The following is a 20,990-nucleotide window of genomic DNA, read 5'->3' as shown; positions in this document are numbered from 1 at the left end:
CTGTCTCAATGGGTGGGTGCACCCCTCGTGGTCCCGACTTCGTTGCTCATGTTCTCCCTCCTTCTGCTCCTCATTGGGACCTTGAGAGCTCAGTCCAAGTATTGACAAATTGTATCACATTTATTATTACTTTAAGTAGATATTCACTGATTGTCATGACATTCAAATTCCTGAATTAGCCAGAAACAGGCCACTTGGACATTGCTTTAGTTTTCATTGCTGTGATAAAACACTATAACCAAAAGCAACTGGGAGAGGAAAGGGCTTATCTCCATTTATGCTGGCAGTCCATCTTGAATGGAAGTCAGAAACTGAAACAGAAGTCATGGAAGAATAGTGTTGACTGGCTTTCTCCCCATGGCCTGCTCAGCCTGCTTTCTTATACAGTCCAGTACCACCTTCCAGGGTTGGCACCACCCACAGTGGGCTGCCCCTCCCTCATATCAGTCATTATTTGAGTTGATTAGACTTGCCTACAGACTAATCTGATGGAGGTGTTTCCTCAATTGAGGCTCCTCTTCCTGAAAACTCTAACTTGTTAACAGACAAGGACTGTACCAACACAGGCAGAGAGCATGTTATCAGCACCCTCTTGTAAGTCTCACTGATATCATTGACAGGAAATGAACACACTTAAAGTCATATTCAATTTCACTGAGGTCTTCGTAGGAAAAGTGCCAATGCATATGGGTATGTGTAGCTGTTACAGCAGCAATAACTATGATTTCAAATGACCTGTGTGCCCACTAAAGAGCCCACTATTCTCCCACAGATTGTTTTAAATCCATGCTCACAAAAATGATCCTGGCTAAACTCGGTGGATCTCAGAAAGTGAAAATAATGTTTGACATGTAATTGTAGGGAGAAAAAGAGTTAATAGGGGTGGGAAACAAGCAAGAGTACTTAAGATTGTAGTAATAAGAATGAACTGTATACATGTATGAAACTGTCAAATAAAAAATTCAATAAACACCTTTAAAAGTTCATTTAATAAGTGATTTTTCTCGCTGTTCATATTAACTAGGATATATTGACTACTTCAGAATAATGTCTTTCTATCTTAATTGAATCTTATGTGGTTTCTTTGTATGAAGGTAACAACTATCTAACTCCAGATACTTCTGAGGGAACCCGTGGTAGTGAACTCCATAGATGAATAGCCTGTAGAATGCATGGGGCTGTGGAAGGAAACAGTGGAGAGCTGCTGCAGTGTGTACTGAACCTCATACAGCTTGGTGCTAGTAACTCTTGCGAGCACTTCAACAGGAGAAGAATCACACCCAAGGGGAAAAGAGACCAATGGCATTTAAATGGGTATCCAACTGAACAAGAATTAATGATTTTAATGTACATCATTATTATATTCACAGTTTTTTCTTTCCCACTTCACTGATCCAAGAAGCATTCTTCTTATTTTTCTTTCTCATACCATAAAAATAATTTTGCCTAAGGTTTCTCATAGTATATAAAATGTTACATAAAAAATATATACTAACAGTTAATGGCCTTTCATCCCACAGGTAATATGAGTTCATTGTTCATGTGTATATCAATATTGTCTTAAATATACTCTGGGATACAAAGGCAAGATTGGAGTTGTGAAGGCGGGCACAGACTCTGAAAAATGGTTTATTTTAATAGTTTTTCTCCTGTTAACAACACTTCACTGGAAAATATTCCATTCAGCTGCAGATTTGTGGTTTGGTGCAATGAAGGGGAAATTTGTTCTTCTGACACATTTATTCTTTTAATCGTTATTCATTTGTAAAACTTGCACTGAGTGACTCTGTATGTGCAAGGGGAAGAAAGATTGATTTTTGACAGTTGTTTTTAATGTTTACTCATTTAAATAGAATCTCACACGGTGGCATTATGGGTATGTTTTCCTTAAAGTATAGATCCTGAGATAGTGCAGGTCTGGACCTGTGAATTTTTCCAGAACTTTTGCAGACCCCAGGATGATAAAAAGAAATATAACAGTAGCAAAGAGAAGAGACAGCCATTGAAAGTGTGGAATTCGCCCAAATTTAGTAAATACCTTTATCTTTGGTGTTAATTATGATTTAACTATAAATATATATATATATATATATATATATATATGATGTGTGTGTTGTAATATATAGTAAATATACATATATTTGCATATATAATTTGTATGCTTGCAATGTATATATAACCAATACAGTATATGTGTATATATAATCAATACATATATTTACATATATGTAATCAAGTTGTCTCAGATAACAAGGTATCTATAATATATTTTGTCATAGTATTTAATGTGCAGATTCTAATGGAAAGCTACTCTGTTTCATTTTAATAGTCTACAAAATCTAAGTAGGATGATAATGGTCTAGGGAAATCACACGTGTATTTATTCTCTTCAGCTCCATGCATTTTTATCCACAGTTCCAAAGACAGCACCCAGCAATGTAAGTGGAAGAAGTGGAAGAAGGCATGAACTGGTGATCGCCTGGGAGGTAAAAATAATCACTGTACAAGTATCAGGACAGGTTGATTGCTCAGAAACTAGGGCTCTGTCCAGAAACTCTGCTCTGGTATAAGGATGGGTGTTTCTGTCTGAATGAAGAAACAGTCCTAGGATTTGCTACTCAGATGAGTGAGATCTAGGTAAGTCCTTCTCATCGTCAGCCCAGGTCCCAGACAAAATTTACTAAGTCCTTGGTATGCTTGCAATAACACAGGCTTTCTCTGAACGAAGCTTGACTCACTCAAGCAGCGCCTAGGAAATTACTCTGGAAACTTAGATTACTCGTGTAGTGTTAATTCTTTTCTAAGCAAGTAGCCACCTCGACTTCTTTGGAAACTGAATCCATGAGAGGAAGGACACCACCACACTGAATACATGGTCCCTGATTTATTCCAACTTATAACACAATCCTACTGTGAGGGAGAGTTCCTTGTTCTGCAGACTGAAACAGGGTTACCGCTCTGGCACCGACTTTGACAATCAGAATCGGGACCAGAATTCCCGAGATGTGTCACATTACAGAGCTCATCATACAGTCTCCAAATACCTTTTGATAGCCAAAAGAATGAGGATAGAATAAGTGAGAAGAATACACTTTACCATGAAGTCTATTTTTATTTTTTTGCTATTAGATAACATTATTACAAGATGTAGCTACACAACTAATGAGCTCCACCCTAACCACAAAATTTGGTCGTGTTTGCTGGAGAAATGAGACTGTCTTAGAGAACACTGAAAATATGTGGCTAGCAGGAAGATTCCACCAATGCATTGTCTGTCATATTCTTCCATCCATTCCTTTCATAAATAAACTTTTCTGCCTTGTGTTAACATTTCTGCAAAGCTATTTATTTCCCCATATCTGACCCCACTGAGGCTCTCCTATGACCTTGACTTAATAAACTTCTTCTCTTCCTCTACTCAGTACATAGTTTATCTTTAAATCGGGATTCAAGCTTTAAAATTTAATACAAAATTACTGGATATCTACAAGGCATCGCATGCTCTGTTAGTTAAGTAACTGGTGGCTTCCCGGCATTGCCTAATCAATACAGTTACTTCTCTCTATAATCTGCAATTGAAATTTTTATTTTTTATTTTTTATTTATTTATTTATTTATTTATTTATTTTCGGGGGGGTGTTTCGAGACAGGGTTTCTCTGTGGTTTTGGAGCCTGTCCTGGAACTAGCTCTTGTAGACCAGACTGGTCTCGAACTCACAGAGATCCGCCTGCCTCTGCCTCCCGAGTGCTGGGATTAAAGGCGTGCGCCACCACCGCCTGGCTTAATTGAAATTTTTAAATAAATTTAAATGCAAGCCATATATAGCACAAGAAGTTTTAAAATATGTGTAACAGTCCAGAGTGGATTTGCTTATTGTTTGTTTTCACAAATTGGGAAAACACAGACACAAAAGAAAAGGACTCTGGAAGATAGGTTGTGAGTTGATGTCTCTTTGATTTGATCTACTGTGTGCTCTGCAGAGCACTGACTAAGGAGGAGAGACTTGCAACCACACAACATGGCAATTTTCCCTAACAGACTCAATTCTCCAATAGAGTTCAAGGAACGTCAGTTTATACACGTGACTAATTGGAGTAAATTTGTTCCATCTCAAGAGTTTTCTCTTGATGTAGTTAGATATAGTTTATGAAACTTCTCTCAAAAACTCTGGTGTGTTTCCTCAAATACCAGCTGATATCATTTCATTTTTTATATTGTACCATTAAAGCCAAAACACATGTGCAATCTTAGTTTACAGCATATTAAAAAGTTCCGAGATTATTTTCTGTAGTGCACTGCGGCTTCTGTAATGCCAAGCATTAAGAGGAACTGTTTCTCAGCCAGCTGTTTTGTTGATCATTAACTGTACTATCCTTCTTTAGCCAGTATCAGAAGAATTTCAAAATGGGGAAGGCTTCGGCTACATAGTGGCGTTCAGACCCAACGGAACACGTGGCTGGAAGGAGAAGATGGTGACGTCTTCTGAGGCTTCAAAGTTCATTTACCGAGATGAAAGTGTCCCCCCTCTCACACCCTTTGAAGTCAAAGTTGGTGTTTATAATAATAAAGGCGATGGCCCCTTCAGTCCGATTGTGGTCATCTGTTCAGCGGAGGGAGGTCAGTGTCTCTACTCCATCTCTTTGATTTTTCAATATTTTATTTTGGTTTTCTAATGAGACATTGTGAAAATGTTTTAGAAAATACTGGTATGCCAATGACTCAAAATTTCACTCATTACCCCATTGTAGTTGTTAGATATAGTTTATGAAACTTCTCTCAGTCATCTTTTCTAATTTAGTTTTTAAAACAATCTTTTTTCATTTAACATACCAATCCCAGTTCCCTCTCCCTCCCCTCCTTCTGCTCCTCACACCTTCCACCTCATCTTTTTAAAAAACATCTGTATATGTTGATTTGGGCTTCTTGTTCACTAATGATATATAATCAACATGTTTCCATTAAGTGGATAATATCAGTAATCTCTAGAGCATGTTGTTTTCTCTGGATATTCTAACGTGTGTGTGTTGTGTTGTGTGATATTAACTTAATTGAAGTTCCATTGACATAACTAATAAGCAATTATGACTTATTAGTGTGTAAATCACTGTACTGTTAAAGAAGTTTCACACAGCTTTCTGTTACAAATTTGCCTCTGTACCTTTGTATCCTTGTAACTGAAGAGAAACTGAGGACCAGAGAAGCAAAGGAGCCTGTCAAAGTTTAAGCATCTTATGATAAGAATTAAATGCACATCTCTCCATCATATCTTTGATTTTTCCTATAGGATGTGGTCATCACATGCATGAGTTCATTTTATTCCTAAGCACCTAGATGGGGTAACATGTAGTAAGTAAGTGTGCTTGTTCCATAGAAGAATAAAGTAAAGCTAGCTGTTCTCTATAGGCACTGTGGTTAAAGCACAAGTCCAACTTGCTATCAAGATCCTGAGTTTTTAATAAGCTTAAATACAAAAGTGCAATTTTCTGACAGAAAATGGAATACATCTTAGATTTACCCTCTCAAATCAAGTGCAGAATTTCAATTGGCCCAGTAAGTGAAATAATAATAATAATAATAATAATAATAATAATAATAATAATAATAATAATAATAATAATAATAATAAATACATAACTCAAAACATATTGGACAGCAGCTATTTGACCTTCCAAATAAGCAAGGTCAATATTAACTGTGTTTGGTGCTTCTTTTATGCCCACATATGTGGCTTGGGATTCATGGGAAAAAAGAAATAAGATCATTTGAATTAGAAGAACAAAGGCAGTGCTTGATTTACAGACGATGCACTTTCTGATAAGAGCTGTCGTGCATCTTTGTAATACATTGCCAAGCTGTGAAGCAGGAGCAAATTTTAACCTAGTAGAACAATGGCCGGTAAGGTGAGGATTCCAGTTGTAAACTATAGGAGTCCCACTAAGATATCCATGAACTTAGTATCTCGGGTTGTATTAGATACAACCATGTCATGTATGCCTACTCTTGCATGTGTGCATGTGTGCATGTGTGTGTTTGTGTGACTTAACTATTTTAGCACTTTAAAAGAAATGTAAGGTTATAATTTCAAGCCCGGTCTTCAAGAGCCTCAGAAGCACACCCAGATGCACATTGGTAGCCAACAGACTGTGGACTAAAGAGAAGAAGTGGCACAGCCGAGCTTTTCACCACAGAATAGTAATTAATTCTTTGGGACAGGAAAAATGGCTCAGCATTTTAAGAGTGAATCCTACGTTTGCAGAGGGCCCACCTCTGACAATCACAACCACCTGTAACCCAGTTCAAGTGCTGGGGATCTGATGTCCTCTTCTGGACTCTCAGGCCCTGAATGCAAGCACATATACTTGCACCTACTCACGAGCTTGGAAATATTTAAAGAAAAAAATAAATATGCTCTTGTTAAGCACATTTCACCCTGCACTGTCCCACTGAGAATATATACATACAAGCAAATATGCCATATACAATTTCTCACTCTTAAAAGCTATCTGGTAGTACATATTTTACCAGAAAATGTGTATCGTTGTTTTCAACCTGCTTCAAACTCACTACCAAGCACATGGAAACAAGGCTCACAGTGACTCACAGAAATTTGGAAACGTGCCTTGCAGGGTAATGCCAGGGTTGTGTTTTAAGAACTCCTATTTTATCAGTTCCTTGTCAGCCTTAGCTTTGAAATTAAATCACAGCAGTCACCATGGAATGCTTTTTCTCCCCCGCCCCAACTTTTTTCCACATTTTTGCACAGTGAGCCCTTAAACTTGAAATGGCTTGCCTTTGGAGTTTTCTCTTTCAAGTGAGACGGGAAACATGCATGTTTCCTTTCAAAGATACTGGGGTTGTTGCTACAAGATATTTCATTGTGACACTTCATTTTTCCATGAAAATATGGAAAATAGCAGTCCCGCAGTATGCCCAAAGTGCCTTTGTTCTGACTGCAAGATCTACATACACATATGTGGAACTTTATCACTAAAGTTGGAACTTTCAATAAGCGTAAGGGTTTGCACCATTGAACCCCATGTGTTAAAAAGCAGAGCAGGGCTGAAGGCCCCATCTCCCTTCGTCTGCACTGCATTCACCGCACTGCAATGCAGTCACACTCAGAGTGTTCAGAAGCAGATTGTCTTCCTTCTGGGATCTAACTTTCTCTTACTTGACAATGAAGGTTTTGAATAACAACAGTTCTAGAATGTTTATAATGCTAAAATTAAAACTCTACCTACTTAATCTGTATTCTTAAGTATTCTTTAAGTAATTTTTCCAGAGAATAAAAACAGGTCAACTTTTACTATGTAATCAAACGGGAAATTTAATCACAGACTGGAAGGTTTATTTACTTGTAATGTTCTGTATCGGGGACTTCTGCCTATTCAGGTGAATTGCATGGCTCTTGTTTTTATTAAACTGAAGACGCTGTTCCTCACTTGAAGAAACTGATTTGCAGTTATCCCTTGAAAACAGGGCAGTCAGTGCTCAGATGAAAGCCCAGCGCTCACAAGGTGGTATTATCCAGACAGACTCTCAGCTGAAACTGAGCTCAATGGGATTTATGTGAAGTCAGAAATTTATAAATTGGCATATTAGTTATAGAATACAAAGAATAATCACCCATCTGTGCTGTGTGATCCATTTGGATTAGTGACTGTAGAAGTTCAACAGTAGCTGTCTTCACTGAATTCTAACTAATGAAACCGTAGCCCTTCTCCCACAGAGTTTATTAGACTCCCCTTTGATTAGTGCTGCTGCCACCCCTCCTGGGAAGTCAGATGTACAATCAATATTACAAACACATCCCCCAAATCATTAGGAGGACTCCAGCTGCTGGGTCACTTAACGTAGATGTATCATCTAAATTCATGAGCATGCTCTAAATTTTAATCTAACTGATACTGAAATCCATCAATCAGAGTGCCCACTACCTATGCTCAGATTGAAGTCGGGGAGCTATCCACAGCCTACATCACACCCTGACTAAGCAAGAGGAGAGATTTTTCAAGTCTCTGTCTACCAGACGAAACCTAGCACATTTGTACAAATAAGGTTCTGGACTTTAATCAGCATACCTGAGTGCAAAGTCAAGAGTAGTAGTTGAGTTCCGATTCTCAGTACCCACATAAAAGGCCAGACATGGTGACATGTACTTGCAATTGTAGTCCTAGGAAAGTAGCGGCAGGAAGATCCCTGGAGTTTGCTAGCCAGCCAGTCTAGCCAATTGTAGAGCTTCAGGTTCAATAAGAAACCCTTTCTCGAATGAACATGGATGGGACTATAATACTGCTCTAAAGATAAAAGCACTTTCAGAACAAGCCTGGTGATCTGAGTCTGATATCCAATCCGAAGGTGGAAGGGGAGAACCTATCTAATATCCACATGAAAACACATCCACGCACATCATGTTCCTGTACAGTGATGGCAGCAATTAAAAAGTTGAGGTGGAGAGCAACAGAGGACAACATTCAGTGTCAACTTGGGCTCCATACCCATCCACATGACCTACACATACATTTAATCATATGTGCTACAAGTGCATACACACAGAAAACAAATCTAAACTATTTTTTAAAGTCAGTGGCATCTGTGCACAGTCGAGTGTAGCAACAGCATCAGGGGAGTAGAGTTCATGCCTGGACTTAAATCCTTTCCTCACCATTTAGCAGCTGTGTGATGGCTTTCATAGCCCCTGAGGCTCGAGGGTTTGTGAACAGGAAAGAGGACCAGAGTTCAACCCTCCAGAATCCACATAAACACTGAGTGGGTCAGGCATCCCTCCTGCTTGGCTGTAATTTGAGTCCTTGAAGGTAGAGGTCAAGCATCCTTGGAGCAAGAGGGCTGTAAGGGCAAGCTCTGGGGTTGACTGAGAGTCTCTGTATTAAACACTAAGTTTAAAAACTGATAGAGCCAAATTCCTGATACCAAAATCAGGCCTTCATACATCTACATATATAGACGCTACACAAATATATATGAGACAAAGAGAAATTGAGAGCTGATCCTTTGTTGTCATGTTTAAGACAGCAAACAATGTTTTAAGACTGTCCCCCTGGGGAGCCAATTGGGGAATGGGCACATTCAGAAGCAGAATTTAGATGAAGCAACCTTTCCCCCAAAATATCTAGACTTTTTTAATTTTGTAGGGTATATTAGTTTGACATATTGGCTTAAATTGCTATACTTGAACAACAAAGCCCGTTGGCCATGTACTCCTGAATTCTGACTCAAGCAACTTTCTTATAGTCTGTCTATGGTGTCTCTCTCTTATGTGGCTGCAATGCCCTTCCTGACAGGACAAAAGATCCCAGTCACAGTCAGTTATTCTTGTCTGCAGACAAGCATTATGTCAATTCAACTATAAACAGTACATAACAGGGTGTTGAAAGAACCTGGCTGAGGCCATGCTTGTTCCCGTGCTAAAATGCCAACTCAGGTCCTCACAGGTGGCCTTTGGATGTGGCTTTGTTCTAGAAGATGAGCTGACTTCAGGCAGCTTGTCCACACTCACTAAGTGATGCTGCTGTGGGCCACACCCTGAGGAAATCAACCGTGATGCATCAGGATCGTTCTGACCTGAATTATAAATCCTTCAAGATTTCCCATGGAAATTTGAGTTCTTATTTGAGAAGTAGCTCCTAACCAACTCTTGTGTTCTTCTACAATCTTCAGAGTTTTTTTTTTAATTTAAATTTCGATTTGAGACACATTTAAATGTGTCTGGTGCTCTTGAAAGCTAACAGGGAAAAAAATCCTCTCTGGAGATAAAGAGGGATAGAAACGCTGTCACCTAGCCATCGTTTTTGTGCTTCTGAAATTATTTATCCCCCTGCAATCATCCCTGACAAAGATGTAATTGTCTCAGTAATATAAAAGCGGATGGAAAGCGTTTGGCAGGGGAATGTCTGCAATGCATTTATTCTGAAAGGAAGCAGCACAGTGACAGAATGGCGAACGATAACCAAAGTGTGGTTCCCTTTGAAATGAAACTTACCCAGATCTGAGCGATTCAGTGTCATGTGCCTCAAATCCACCAGCATCCCCTTTGTTTAACTCAGAATCAAGAATTTAAAGTCCTGTTAAACAATTTAAAAGGTCTACTACAAGTCTGCTAGTCGTAATTCTAGAACGAAATAGAAGCTTTTCTTTTAGAACAAACTGAATAGATTAAACATAGACTATAAAGTGATATAAAGGACAGCACTGGGCAAAGGAAAGAGAAAAGATGTTAGTGCTTCTCAGAACTAGCAATTACAATCGATACAGTGCTGGAATCATATCAACCTGCATGTTAAAATCAAATGAATTTTGCTCAATTACATCATGTGGTGTGCTTTTTAAAGTTTATTTTTAATTGTGTGTGTTTGCATGTGTGTATGTGTTGTCTGTATGTTTGTGTCTGTCTGTGTCTATGTGTGTGTTTGTCTCACTGTGTGTCTATGTGTCTGTGCTTGTGTGTATCATTGTGTGTTTCTGTATGTCTGTGTTGTCTCTGTGTGTACCTGTCTATCTACATGTCTGTCTGTGTGTTTCTTGTGTGTGTGTCTGTGCCTCTGTGTGTTTGTGTGTCTGTGTGTGTGTCTATGTATGTGTGCACCTATCTGTCTGTGTCTTTGTCTGTCTGTCAGTCTGTGTGTGGGTATCTCTGTGTCTTGTGTCTGTGGGTGCCTGTGTACATGTGTCTGTATAGGGTTTGTACATATGAGAACAGTCCTCAACTAATCCAGAAAAGGCAGTCAGACTTCCTGGTGCTAGAGTGATGGGTAACTGTGAGTCGTCTGATGTGGGTGCTGGGAACCAAACTCAAGCCCTTCACCAAAAAGCCATCTCTCCAGTCCTGGCAAGTTAATTTTAATGTGGAACTTATCAAAAGAAAACCATTGCTTAGTAGAAATATGAATGTTTAGGAAAGTCTTTTGTGGACTTATTTAACAGCAAGGAATAGATGGGTTTTTTTGAGTAGAGGTATGTATGTATGTATTTATTTATTTTATTTTGAGGTGGATCTCTTATATCACAAGCTGGCCAGGAAACACTGTGTGTCCAATCTTGAAGTTTCATCCTCCAGTCTCGAGTTCTACATTGCTAGGATTACATGCTTATATTGCCACCCTAGGCACTGGACTGGTATCTTTAAATCAGTAATATTCAAAAGCATCTAGATAGATGTGCAACTATTTCCCATAACTAAGGAAAGATTTCAGAAAGATGTTGTGCTTATTCCAGGCCCCTCATAATGCCTTTTGAAAGGTGTTTTTTACAATCGTGTCTTTGTTTTATGACTTCCTGAATCTGGGGGCAAATGGGGTGGTTAATTTGAAGTTGGTACTAAAGTCTCTACATTTTTTATAGCACAGGATTTTTTAAAATATAATAATCTGTACAGAACTGTTGGACCTAATATCTGACCTTTATTCTACCATTTCAGTTAACACATGTTTGTGACAGTATTTATGATTCAGCCACGTCAAAGCTAGAAATAGTTCCTTGCTCATATACCCTGTGATGTCAAAGAAAATGCACTTCTTGATGGATGTCAGTCAGACATTGTGTATTAGAAAAAAAATGATGTGAAAGGTCACTGAGCATAGAAACAAATGGAGAGGGGCTTTGAGCAGCAGTGCTGAGACCTTCAGGAACTTTTCTACTCTGACTGTTCCTGTCATAAAAGTCCATGAATGCCTTTTAAATATCGGGCTACATAACACACTTCTTCCATTATCATGGAAATGGAGATTTGTGGCAAAGACGCCTTATGAAACTTAGACTCCCTTTTTGATTACACAAATAAATACAGTATTACAATGATATGTTTCTTAAATGTGTTTTTATATTGGAGTTAAACATTTAACAAACAGCACTAAAACAACCCTACCAGTCTTTAGCCACCTTTTGACAAATTATTTTGCCATCTTCGAATCCCAAGTTCTTTCGTCTATAGTATGGGGGTAGGAAAAGCATCCTAAAAGCCAGAAATAGTGAGAAACACCTGTGATTCCTGCACTTCAGAAGATGAGACAGGAGGATCACAAGTTCAAATCCAGGCTTTTCTGCACAGTGATCACTGGACCAGCCAAGGTTTTATAGCAAGAGCCTAGCTCAAAATACAAAATGAACAAACAAAAAGTATGATATCACACACTTAAGGATTTGGTCTTAGTGGGAATAATTTGTTTGGAATTGTTAGTGCTATAGTTAGTAAGCATTGTTTATTCACAAAATATGTATCCCTTGTGGGTGGACAGCTACATTGCTTCCATAATTTATCCTCAAAATCAATTAATTAAATAAATAAACAAGCACACCAGCCAATCCTGGCTGAGAGTCTTTGTTGGTAGACTGGACTGCCAGGCAGCTGAAGTCAAATCTTTTACTTTTCTGAGAAATGCCCTCCCTGACTCAAGGATAAAGGCCTCTGCCCTCATCATTCTGGATTTCTCACTGGTTATTGGTAAGATTCTAGTGTTGGTTGACCCAACCCAGAAACCCAAATAGATCACCTTCTGATCTCTTTCTTTTTCACAACTTCACAAGGTATCATTGAAAAACAAGTCAGGAAGACATGAGCAGCTCAGAGACCCTGGGACAGTGTTGACAGATATAATATAGGGGCTATGGCTCATCATTTCCACCTTTCTTCCTACAGAACCCACTGCTGCCCCCACCGACGTCAAGGCTACGAGTGTATCTGTCTCAGAGATACTCGTTACATGGAAACATATAAAGGAAAGTCTCGGAAGGCCACAGGGGTTTGAGGTATGAATTACTGAAAATAAGCCTTTTATTTTTCTGGCACTGTGTCCTTCTAAAGAGGTGGCTCAATGACGCTTCATCAGAATCATATTCCTTTGGAACTTTGCTCTATAATAAAGAAAGAAAGAAACACTGTTCTGCTGACAAGTATTTTGCTTCTCATTAGTTGACTTGGTTTTTTGTAGTCTTTACACCACTGTGCAAAAATAGAAAGAGAAATGAAATGGAGTTTTCGACAAACCCAGAAACTATGTATGAGTATGTATTTACTTACTTTTGCTATTTTTTTATTTTATTTTATTTTTTTATTGAGAAAAGGAAAAAAAACAAGTTTCCACCTCCTCCCAGCCTCCCATTTCCCTCCCCCTCCTCCCACCCTTCCCCCCCTCTCCCCACCCTTCTTCCCCTCCCCCCACTCCTCTCCCCCTCCCTCTCCAGTCCAATGGGCAGTCAGGGTTCCCTGCCCTGTGGTAAGTCCTAGGTCCTCCCCCCTCCGTCTATATTTAGGAAGGTGAACATCCAAACTGGCTAGGCTCCCGCAAAGCCAGCACATTAAGTAGGATCAAAACCCCGTGCCATTGTCCTTAGCTTCTCATCAGTCCTCATTGTTCGCCATGTTCAGAGAGACCAGTTATATCCCATGCTTTTTCCGTCACAGTCCAGCTGGCCTTGGTGAGCTCCCAATAGATCAGCTCCACTGTCTCAATGGGTGGGTGCACCCCTCGTGGTCCCGACTCCGTTGCTCATGTTCTCCCTCCTTCTGCTCCTCATTGGGACCTTGAGAGCTCAGTCCAGTGCTCCAGTGTGGGTCTATGTCTCTAACGCCATCCATCACCAGATGAAGGTTCTATGATGATATGCAAGATTATCCTGAGTGAGGTAACCCAGACCCAAAAAGATGAATATGGGATGTACTCACTCATAATTGGTTTCTAGCCATAAATAAGGGTCATGGAGTCTACAATGGTGATCCTAAAGAAGCTAAGTAAGAAGGTGAACCAAAGGAAAAACTCATAGTTATCCTCTTGGCTATGGGAAATAGACAAAATTGCCTGGGAGAAAATTGGGATCTTGGGGGTGGGGTGGGAGGGGATAAGGGGAGATGGGGATAGTTAAGGCAGAAGGGGAGGATGGGGGGAACTTGGGGAAAAAGGAGGATTGGGATAAAGGAAGGTTGGATAGGGGAGCACGGAAGCACAATTCTTAGTTAAGGGAGCCACCTTAGGGTTGGCAAGAGCCTTGAACCTAGAGTGGCTCCCAGGAGCCCAAGCCGAGGTCCCCAGTTAGTTCCTTGGACAGCTGAGGATAAAGAACCTGAAATGACCCTATCCTATAGCAATACTTACTTTTGCTATTTTAAGACAGAAAATATAGCCTTTTAATCAAGAATATACCATATCCATTCAGTGACATCAATTAACCTTTAGACTGCACTTGGCCTGAAGGTCTGTGGGATACCTGTCAGCTTGAGTATTCTATCTTGAGTACAGGGAAAGGCTCAAAAACCATTTTTAATGGAGTGGACGTATCAAGGTCTGTTTTGTATTAAAAGCCTCTTGGTCTAGAGTGGAGAGAACAGACTTGAGGGAAGAGCTTCAGAAGAAAAGAGTAGCAGCTAGTCCAGTCATCCTCAACTGTCAAACAGGGCACTATTTTCTGGAGCTGATGAGAAGTGGACCATTATTTTCAATGGAGGCAAGACAGAGCTGAATAGTGAATTGGATATGGGCTATGAAAAAGAAATTAAGGATAATCCCAGGGCTATATGGCCCAACACACTGGATGATTATCACATGGAAGTCACAGATTCTGCTTTGGATGTTAAGCTTTATAAACTTTATTTTCTGCTGCTGTTTGTTATTTTGTTGTTATTGTTATTGTTGCATTGTGTTATTGTTGCTTGAAATGAGAACTCATGTAACCCCCAAGCTGGCTTCAATTCCCTAAGTAGCTGAAGGTGACACTGAGTTCCTCCCCCTCTGAAGTGCAAGGGTTACAGGTATGCACCACCACAACAGGGCTTTGAACATGCCAGGCAATCAGTGTAGAAACCTTCTTTATTTCTAGAAGATTAAAGATTGAACAGTCTATCACTTTGAAGAATCACCAGGGAGACATTGAAGAAATTCAGGAGCCTGAAGAGAAATTTCAAAACATCAAGAATGGGTCATTGACCCAAATGCTGCTGAAAATTTCAAAAGGCAAAGTCCAAACCAAGTCCAGTGGCACACAACTTAAGTCCAACCTACTTAGGCAGCCAGCCCTCAGCAACACAGGGGAACTTCCAACAAAAGCAAAAAATTCACAGAAAGACGAGATGTCAGATCTCCAGATGGGTATGGCAGAGTTGAACAGACTTGCTGGGAGACATTGATGTCTTGCTGGTCAAGGCTGGCCTGACAGTGAGGACATATGGGACACAGACATGTCATAGCACCATCCTTGCTCAGCCTGCCTCCTTTAGAATGGCAAGTTTTCACAGCTATGAAATGAAATGTCTTCAGAAATTACAAGGTGGCCAAGGGGAGACAGATTCTGCTAAGGTCAATACCATGGTAGTATTTTCAGACTAAAGTGACATGAATTCTGAAATTTTAAACTGGAGAGACTCCATGAGTACAGTAACGTTTATTCTGCGTTTCATTATAAAATAAAGTATAAAAATAAGGAATTATGGGCTGGAAAGATTACACTATGGTTAAAACACTTGCAGCAAAACCATGAGTACCAGATTTCGAATCCCCATAATTTGTGTTAATGTCAGGTGGCCCAGAAGGCAGAGTCAGGGGATCCCAGGGCAAATTGACTAGCAAGATTGAAACCTTAAGCTCTGGTTTCAATGAAAGATGTTGCCTTACTGAATAAGGTGAAAAAGCAGTACAGGGTGATCCCTAGCACATAGTTCAAGCCTCCACATATACATGCAAATACACATGTATACCGAACATGCATACACACAGACAAACTACATGTCTTAGGTGTATTATTGCTGGGATGAAACACCATGACTAAAGCAAGCTGAAAAGGAAAGGATTTATTTGGCTTATACTTGCATATCACTGTTCATTTTCAAAGGAACCCAAGGCAGGAATTCAATCAGGTCAGGAACGTGGAGGCCGGAGCTGATGCAGAGACCATAGAGGGGTGCTGCTTGCTGGTTACTTTCCCTGGCTTGCTAAGACTTTTTTCTTACAGAACCCAGCACTACTAGCTCAAAGACGGTACCACACACAATGGACTGATCTCTCCCCATATACCACTAATTAAGAAAATGTTGTCCAAGCTCGTGTCTAGCTGATTTTATGGAGACATTTTTTCAGTTGAGGTTCCCTTCAATCTGACGACTCTAGCTTTTGTGGAGTTGAAACTAAACTAACCAGTGCACCACAAACATAAAAAAATGGAAAAAGAAAAACAGAGTTTTGTTACAAGGAAAATGTCAACATCCTGTTAACTAGAAAAAAGGTAGATATATTTTAAACAGAAAATAAACAAAATGTAAAATTCAATGGCCAAGTATGACATTAGCTGTTATTTTAAGTGAGATAGATTCAGCCATGACTTTGATTTCTTCTGTCTCGTTGCTGGATAGTTACAGCTCACCTTGAGACAAAATGTGAAAACATGTGAGAACAGTAACAACATCCCACCAACTCTTTTCCACATTCTTCCTTCCTCAAAACTAGATGCCACTCTGCACAAGCAAGACTACTCTCCTCTTATCCCCACATCTCTCCTGCTAAAAATGTTAGCAGAAGAAATCAATAATTATGACTAAATGTTACCCATGTTTCATCTTCTCTCGACCTTCTCTACTCTGCCCCTGCCATGATCTAACTTTGTTCCCTAATGCTAGAATTCTGACCATATTAATAAAATAGGAATGTGAAACAGGAGGCTTTGTTACCAAAATCAGAAGATCGCTTCAAGATTTTATATGCCTGTGTCTGTCTTATGGCTTGTTTTTCTAGCCACAGTTCAAACTTCACTGCAATGTATAAACTTCCAAATTACTAGAATTGTTTGGGAAAACAAATGACAGCATATTTGGTGGCTCCTCCTAGTTTCTTGCACTAGAGTGTATAAAGAGGACAGATTAGCCTGTGACGGCTACACTATAATGGAGAAAGAGCAATTTAAAGACTGTATAAACAAATTAACAGGTAAATGATATAAGACTGGTTGACTAGCACAGAGAAGAGAAAGTGAATGTGAAGTCCACCCTTAACGAAGAAGCTATTTGCAGCTGGCCCCTTCTGAGAGAGGTAAAATCAGTTTTCTCCATATTCTAAGGCAGCCTCCATGCCAACAAAAGAACGGACTCCAGGTGTTTATTGTACACTTTTTGTTTGAGTTTGTATTTTTTGACTTATTAGGTTTGTTTATTTGTTTTTGTCTTGATTTTCTTTCTTGTGTATGTTGCAGAAATCAAGAAAGAGAGAACATTAAGTTGAGTGGATAGGCACGTGGGGAAGAAATTGGAAGGAGTTAGGGGAGGATAAAGAATATGATCAAAATATATTATATGAAAATTTTTGTTTGAAGTTAGAAAAAAGAATTAAAGGCAGAGCCAACTTAGTTCATTAAAGAAGAGAAAGAAGCAGAGGGAAGTTGTGGGTGGGCAATGGTGTGCATGGAACTAGCAGTAGACAGCGTGCAGAGACCAGGCTAGCCAGAAACATACAGATGACAGAACTCAGCTTCTGATGCCACAGCAATTAGCAGGGGGATTTGCAGAAGGTCTAGGTGGTCAGTCTTCTGGAAGCTTGGCTAAGATTTGGAATTACTATGAAAACACAGCTCTGGGTGTGCCTGAGAAGGATTTTCCACAGAGAACTGTCCAGGAATGGGAATTTGCACCTTTACATGGGCTGCAGTTCCAAACTGCGTGAAAAGCTGAAAGTGACAAAATGCCAGCATTCCTCTATCTCTGCATCCTGATGAAGATGCAGGATGAGCAGCTGCCTTGGGCTCCAGCCGCATGCTTTCCCCACAGTGATGGCCTGGAGTCCCCAGCTGTGAGCCCAAACAAGCCTTCCTTCTGTCCTGCTGCTTCCCCTGGGGATCCCATTGCAGCAGTGTGAAAAGTCAAGAAGACTTGGAGCAAGGATATCTGACTCACTTTCTTTAAAATAGCTGGCAGCTTTTCCATGAAGAGAGGAAAAGGAAGGAGAGAAATGTGAGGGAGAAGGAGATTAGTGTCCTCCTGAAGCAGGACCTGTGAGGCTTAGTCAGAGGCAGCCTCTGCAAAGTGAGTACAAAGTGGAGGATTTCAGAGGAGGCCTGGACACGTTTGTGGACAGGAGAGAAGTGGTGATTTCTGCATGGTTGGATTAGTGAAGTGTGCCATTTTCCAAAAAAGAAAGGAAACACAACAAAGAACAAATTTGCAGGTAAGAAACCAAGAGTTCTATTTTGTCCAAATTTAGCTTGGAGCTTTTGATAGAAATACAAGGATGTCACTGGCTTAGGCTGTAGGATATGGGAGTTTAGAATCTAATTGAGAGATCAGGGTGGAAGGCATAAAAGTGTCATTGAAAGCCATGCAATTAAGTAAAAACATCTGAAGGGAACATTTCAAGGCTAGAGATGAGGAAAGACAAAGAGGACTTTGCAGGCCGACTTTATAAAATTTCACCAAAGAGACAGGACCAGAAGGAAGTTGGCAATGGAGATTGGTTTGACAGAGAAAAAAAACCACAAAAATAAATAAATAAAACAAGACTAGACTATATAATGCTTAGCAAAAAAGAAAGTGAATGCCTTTGCATCCACATCTAAAGTCCACAAACAGAATCACACCCTATAAAGTTTCCCATCAAATACATACTCTCCTGCCACGTTCAGCATGGACAGCCGAATCTCTGGATATACAATGTGACTTTAATAAGCAGCAATGCCTCAATCAGGAAACAAACTTGGTTTACTGGTGCCTCACTTGATTCTGGAGGGTATGTAATTGCTCTTGCATCTCTTCCATCAGCAATTAAGGAAGGCTACCCTTAGCAAAGATCATGAAGAAATAAGACTAACACGAGACCAATAAGGTCTGATGACCTTTGCTATCTCCTCAGTGAAGGCACCATCCCTGGCCTCTTGCTCCCTGTCTGTCTAAACCAGACTGGTTGCCACCTAACTCAAATTGTGATCCCAAGTTGTCAGTTAAATTTTGACCTCAGACACTCCTGATCTCACATTTTTGATGTTTTGTCTGGATTTCATTCATTATATAGTTACTTATCCAGTGAATATTTATGGAGCCCCCTGCTATGCTAAGGTGCAGTGTTAATACTAAACCAGAAAGTAGAATGGACCCTTATAAAGCTCACATTCTAATCATGCGCTGTCCACCAATTTAGAATTCAAAGGGCAAAGGTGGGAGATTGTGAGTTCAAGGGCACTCTGTGTTACACAGTGAGACTCTCAAAAACAGAATACAAACAAAAGGATAAATCAAGCTTCAGTCTGGCAGGTGAGGTGATTTCCAGTTTTTGGTTTGTATTTGGTGTTTTTGTTTTGGTTTTAGTCCTAAAGTAAGGTCTTGGTAGCAATAAAGGCATCAGTCTAGGTTTCCCTATCAATACACTGCTCACATGTGGTTTTGTACTGTGGAGAATTTTCCATTACATCTTAATTGGTTTAAGAAATAATACAGCAAGTATTTTGACTTAACGTTAACTTTCATTTGTAATTAACCCACCTCCTTCAAATATATTAACTACTTGATCCTAATCAAAGTCTCTGTTGTTTGTTATTAACTAATCACTCTTGAGGGTATACATAGTGAGTACCAAGCTAGCTACAGGCGATGCTACATACTGAGGCCCTTTTTAAGAAGGGAAAAGAGAGGTGAAAGGAAGGAAGGAAGGAAGGAAGGAAGGAAGGAAGGAAGGAAGGAAGGAAATGAGGAAAGAAGGGAAAAGTTTAGAAATTTGAGATCATTGTAGCGATATCATCCCTTCCTATGTCTTTGTTATTCACTCATACATGTTTCGAATAGTCATAATTAGGCTAGATAAGAAATCCACTGACTTTCAAAGAGTTTCTAAGACTCCCCGCTGCACCTCACAGTCAAGAAAAAAATCACTTCTGAAGTCCGAATACACAAACCCATCTATCCAGTTGTGGTAGTTTGAATGTAATTGGCTCCCATAAGCTCATGGAGAGTGGCATTATTAGGAGATGTGGCTTTATTGGAGTAAGTATGTCCTTGTTGGAGGAAGTGTGTCACTGTGAGGGTGGGCTCTGAGATCTCATATGTTCTGAAGCCATGCCCAGTGTCTCAGACTTTCCTGATGCCTGCCAAGACAAGCTGTAGGACTCACAGCCATTCCTCCAGCACCATGTCTGCCTGTATGCTTCCATGTCACACTGTGATGATAATGGGCTAAACCTCTGAAAATGTAACCTACCCCAACTAAATATTTTTTCTTTATAAGTATTGCTGTGGTCATGGTGTCTCTTTGCAGCAATAGAAAACCTAAGTTACAAGTATTTTAAAAGACTTCAATAATTGGCTGGATGGTCTCAGAGATCAACTCGTTTGAGAACCTTAGTTCCTTAGAAGTTGATTGAAATGTTATGGCTATGAAGATTAAATGTAGAAAGCAAAGTCAGAGAAATAGGCTGAGATTTTCAGCCTGTGAGATGTAGTTTGATTGAAAGCTGAAAATAGGCTGTATCTATTGAACAACTCCAATTCATGAATAACCATGACCTTCCCATCTGGAATACTATCTTTGTCTCTGGCCTTGCAAGTAGACTACTGGGTTCTGTCTTGATTTATAAGCTCTCCAACACTCTAGTGTCCAGTGAATAGGAATCACTCACCAACACTCTAGTGTCCAGTGAATAAAAATCCCTGAATCTTGGAGCTGCCTTCCCAAGCTTCCAAAGCCATATAGAAGGTTTATGAGCCTGCAAATTCAAAGCAGATGTCATCCTGGCAGGAAAATAAAGTAAGCCATCAGGCCAAGCCGCATCATCTTTCTCTGGTTCCCATAGATCATGAAGAAGGTTGGCAGGAATGGTGGAAATACAATCTGAACTGCTTCCTTCTTCCATCCCTTCACTCAAAGAAGGTACTGGACCAGGTCCTAGCAATCTGTACCACAAAAATCCCATTCTAATACTCGGAAAGTTTATGAGAAATTAATATAAAATAAAAACATAATAACAATAGAATTACCTTATTTTTAATTAATTAATTAATTTTATTAAAAATTTCTGC

The 20,990-nt window shown here is 39.7% G+C and overlaps 1 protein-coding gene across 1 annotated transcript in view; it reads left to right on the top strand.

Annotated features, from left to right (window-relative positions):
• The window catches only part of Cntn5 (contactin 5), a 1,200,756-nt gene that overhangs the window by 1,150,153 nt on the left and 29,613 nt on the right, over positions 1 to 20,990 (top strand). Inside the window, exons 20-22 of the mRNA XM_026779314.1 lie at positions 2,416 to 2,486; positions 4,384 to 4,618; positions 12,654 to 12,763. Coding sequence (XP_026635115.1) covers positions 2,416 to 2,486; positions 4,384 to 4,618; positions 12,654 to 12,763 — 416 coding nt within the window. The remainder of the gene's footprint in view (positions 1 to 2,415; positions 2,487 to 4,383; positions 4,619 to 12,653; positions 12,764 to 20,990) is intronic.

This window comes from Microtus ochrogaster, chromosome 5 (assembly GCF_000317375.1).
Source record: "Microtus ochrogaster isolate Prairie Vole_2 chromosome 5, MicOch1.0, whole genome shotgun sequence".
Lineage (NCBI taxonomy): Eukaryota > Metazoa > Chordata > Mammalia > Rodentia > Cricetidae > Microtus > Microtus ochrogaster.
The sequence above is the reverse complement of the archived record's forward strand: the minus strand, read 5'-3'. Positions and strand labels throughout refer to the sequence as shown.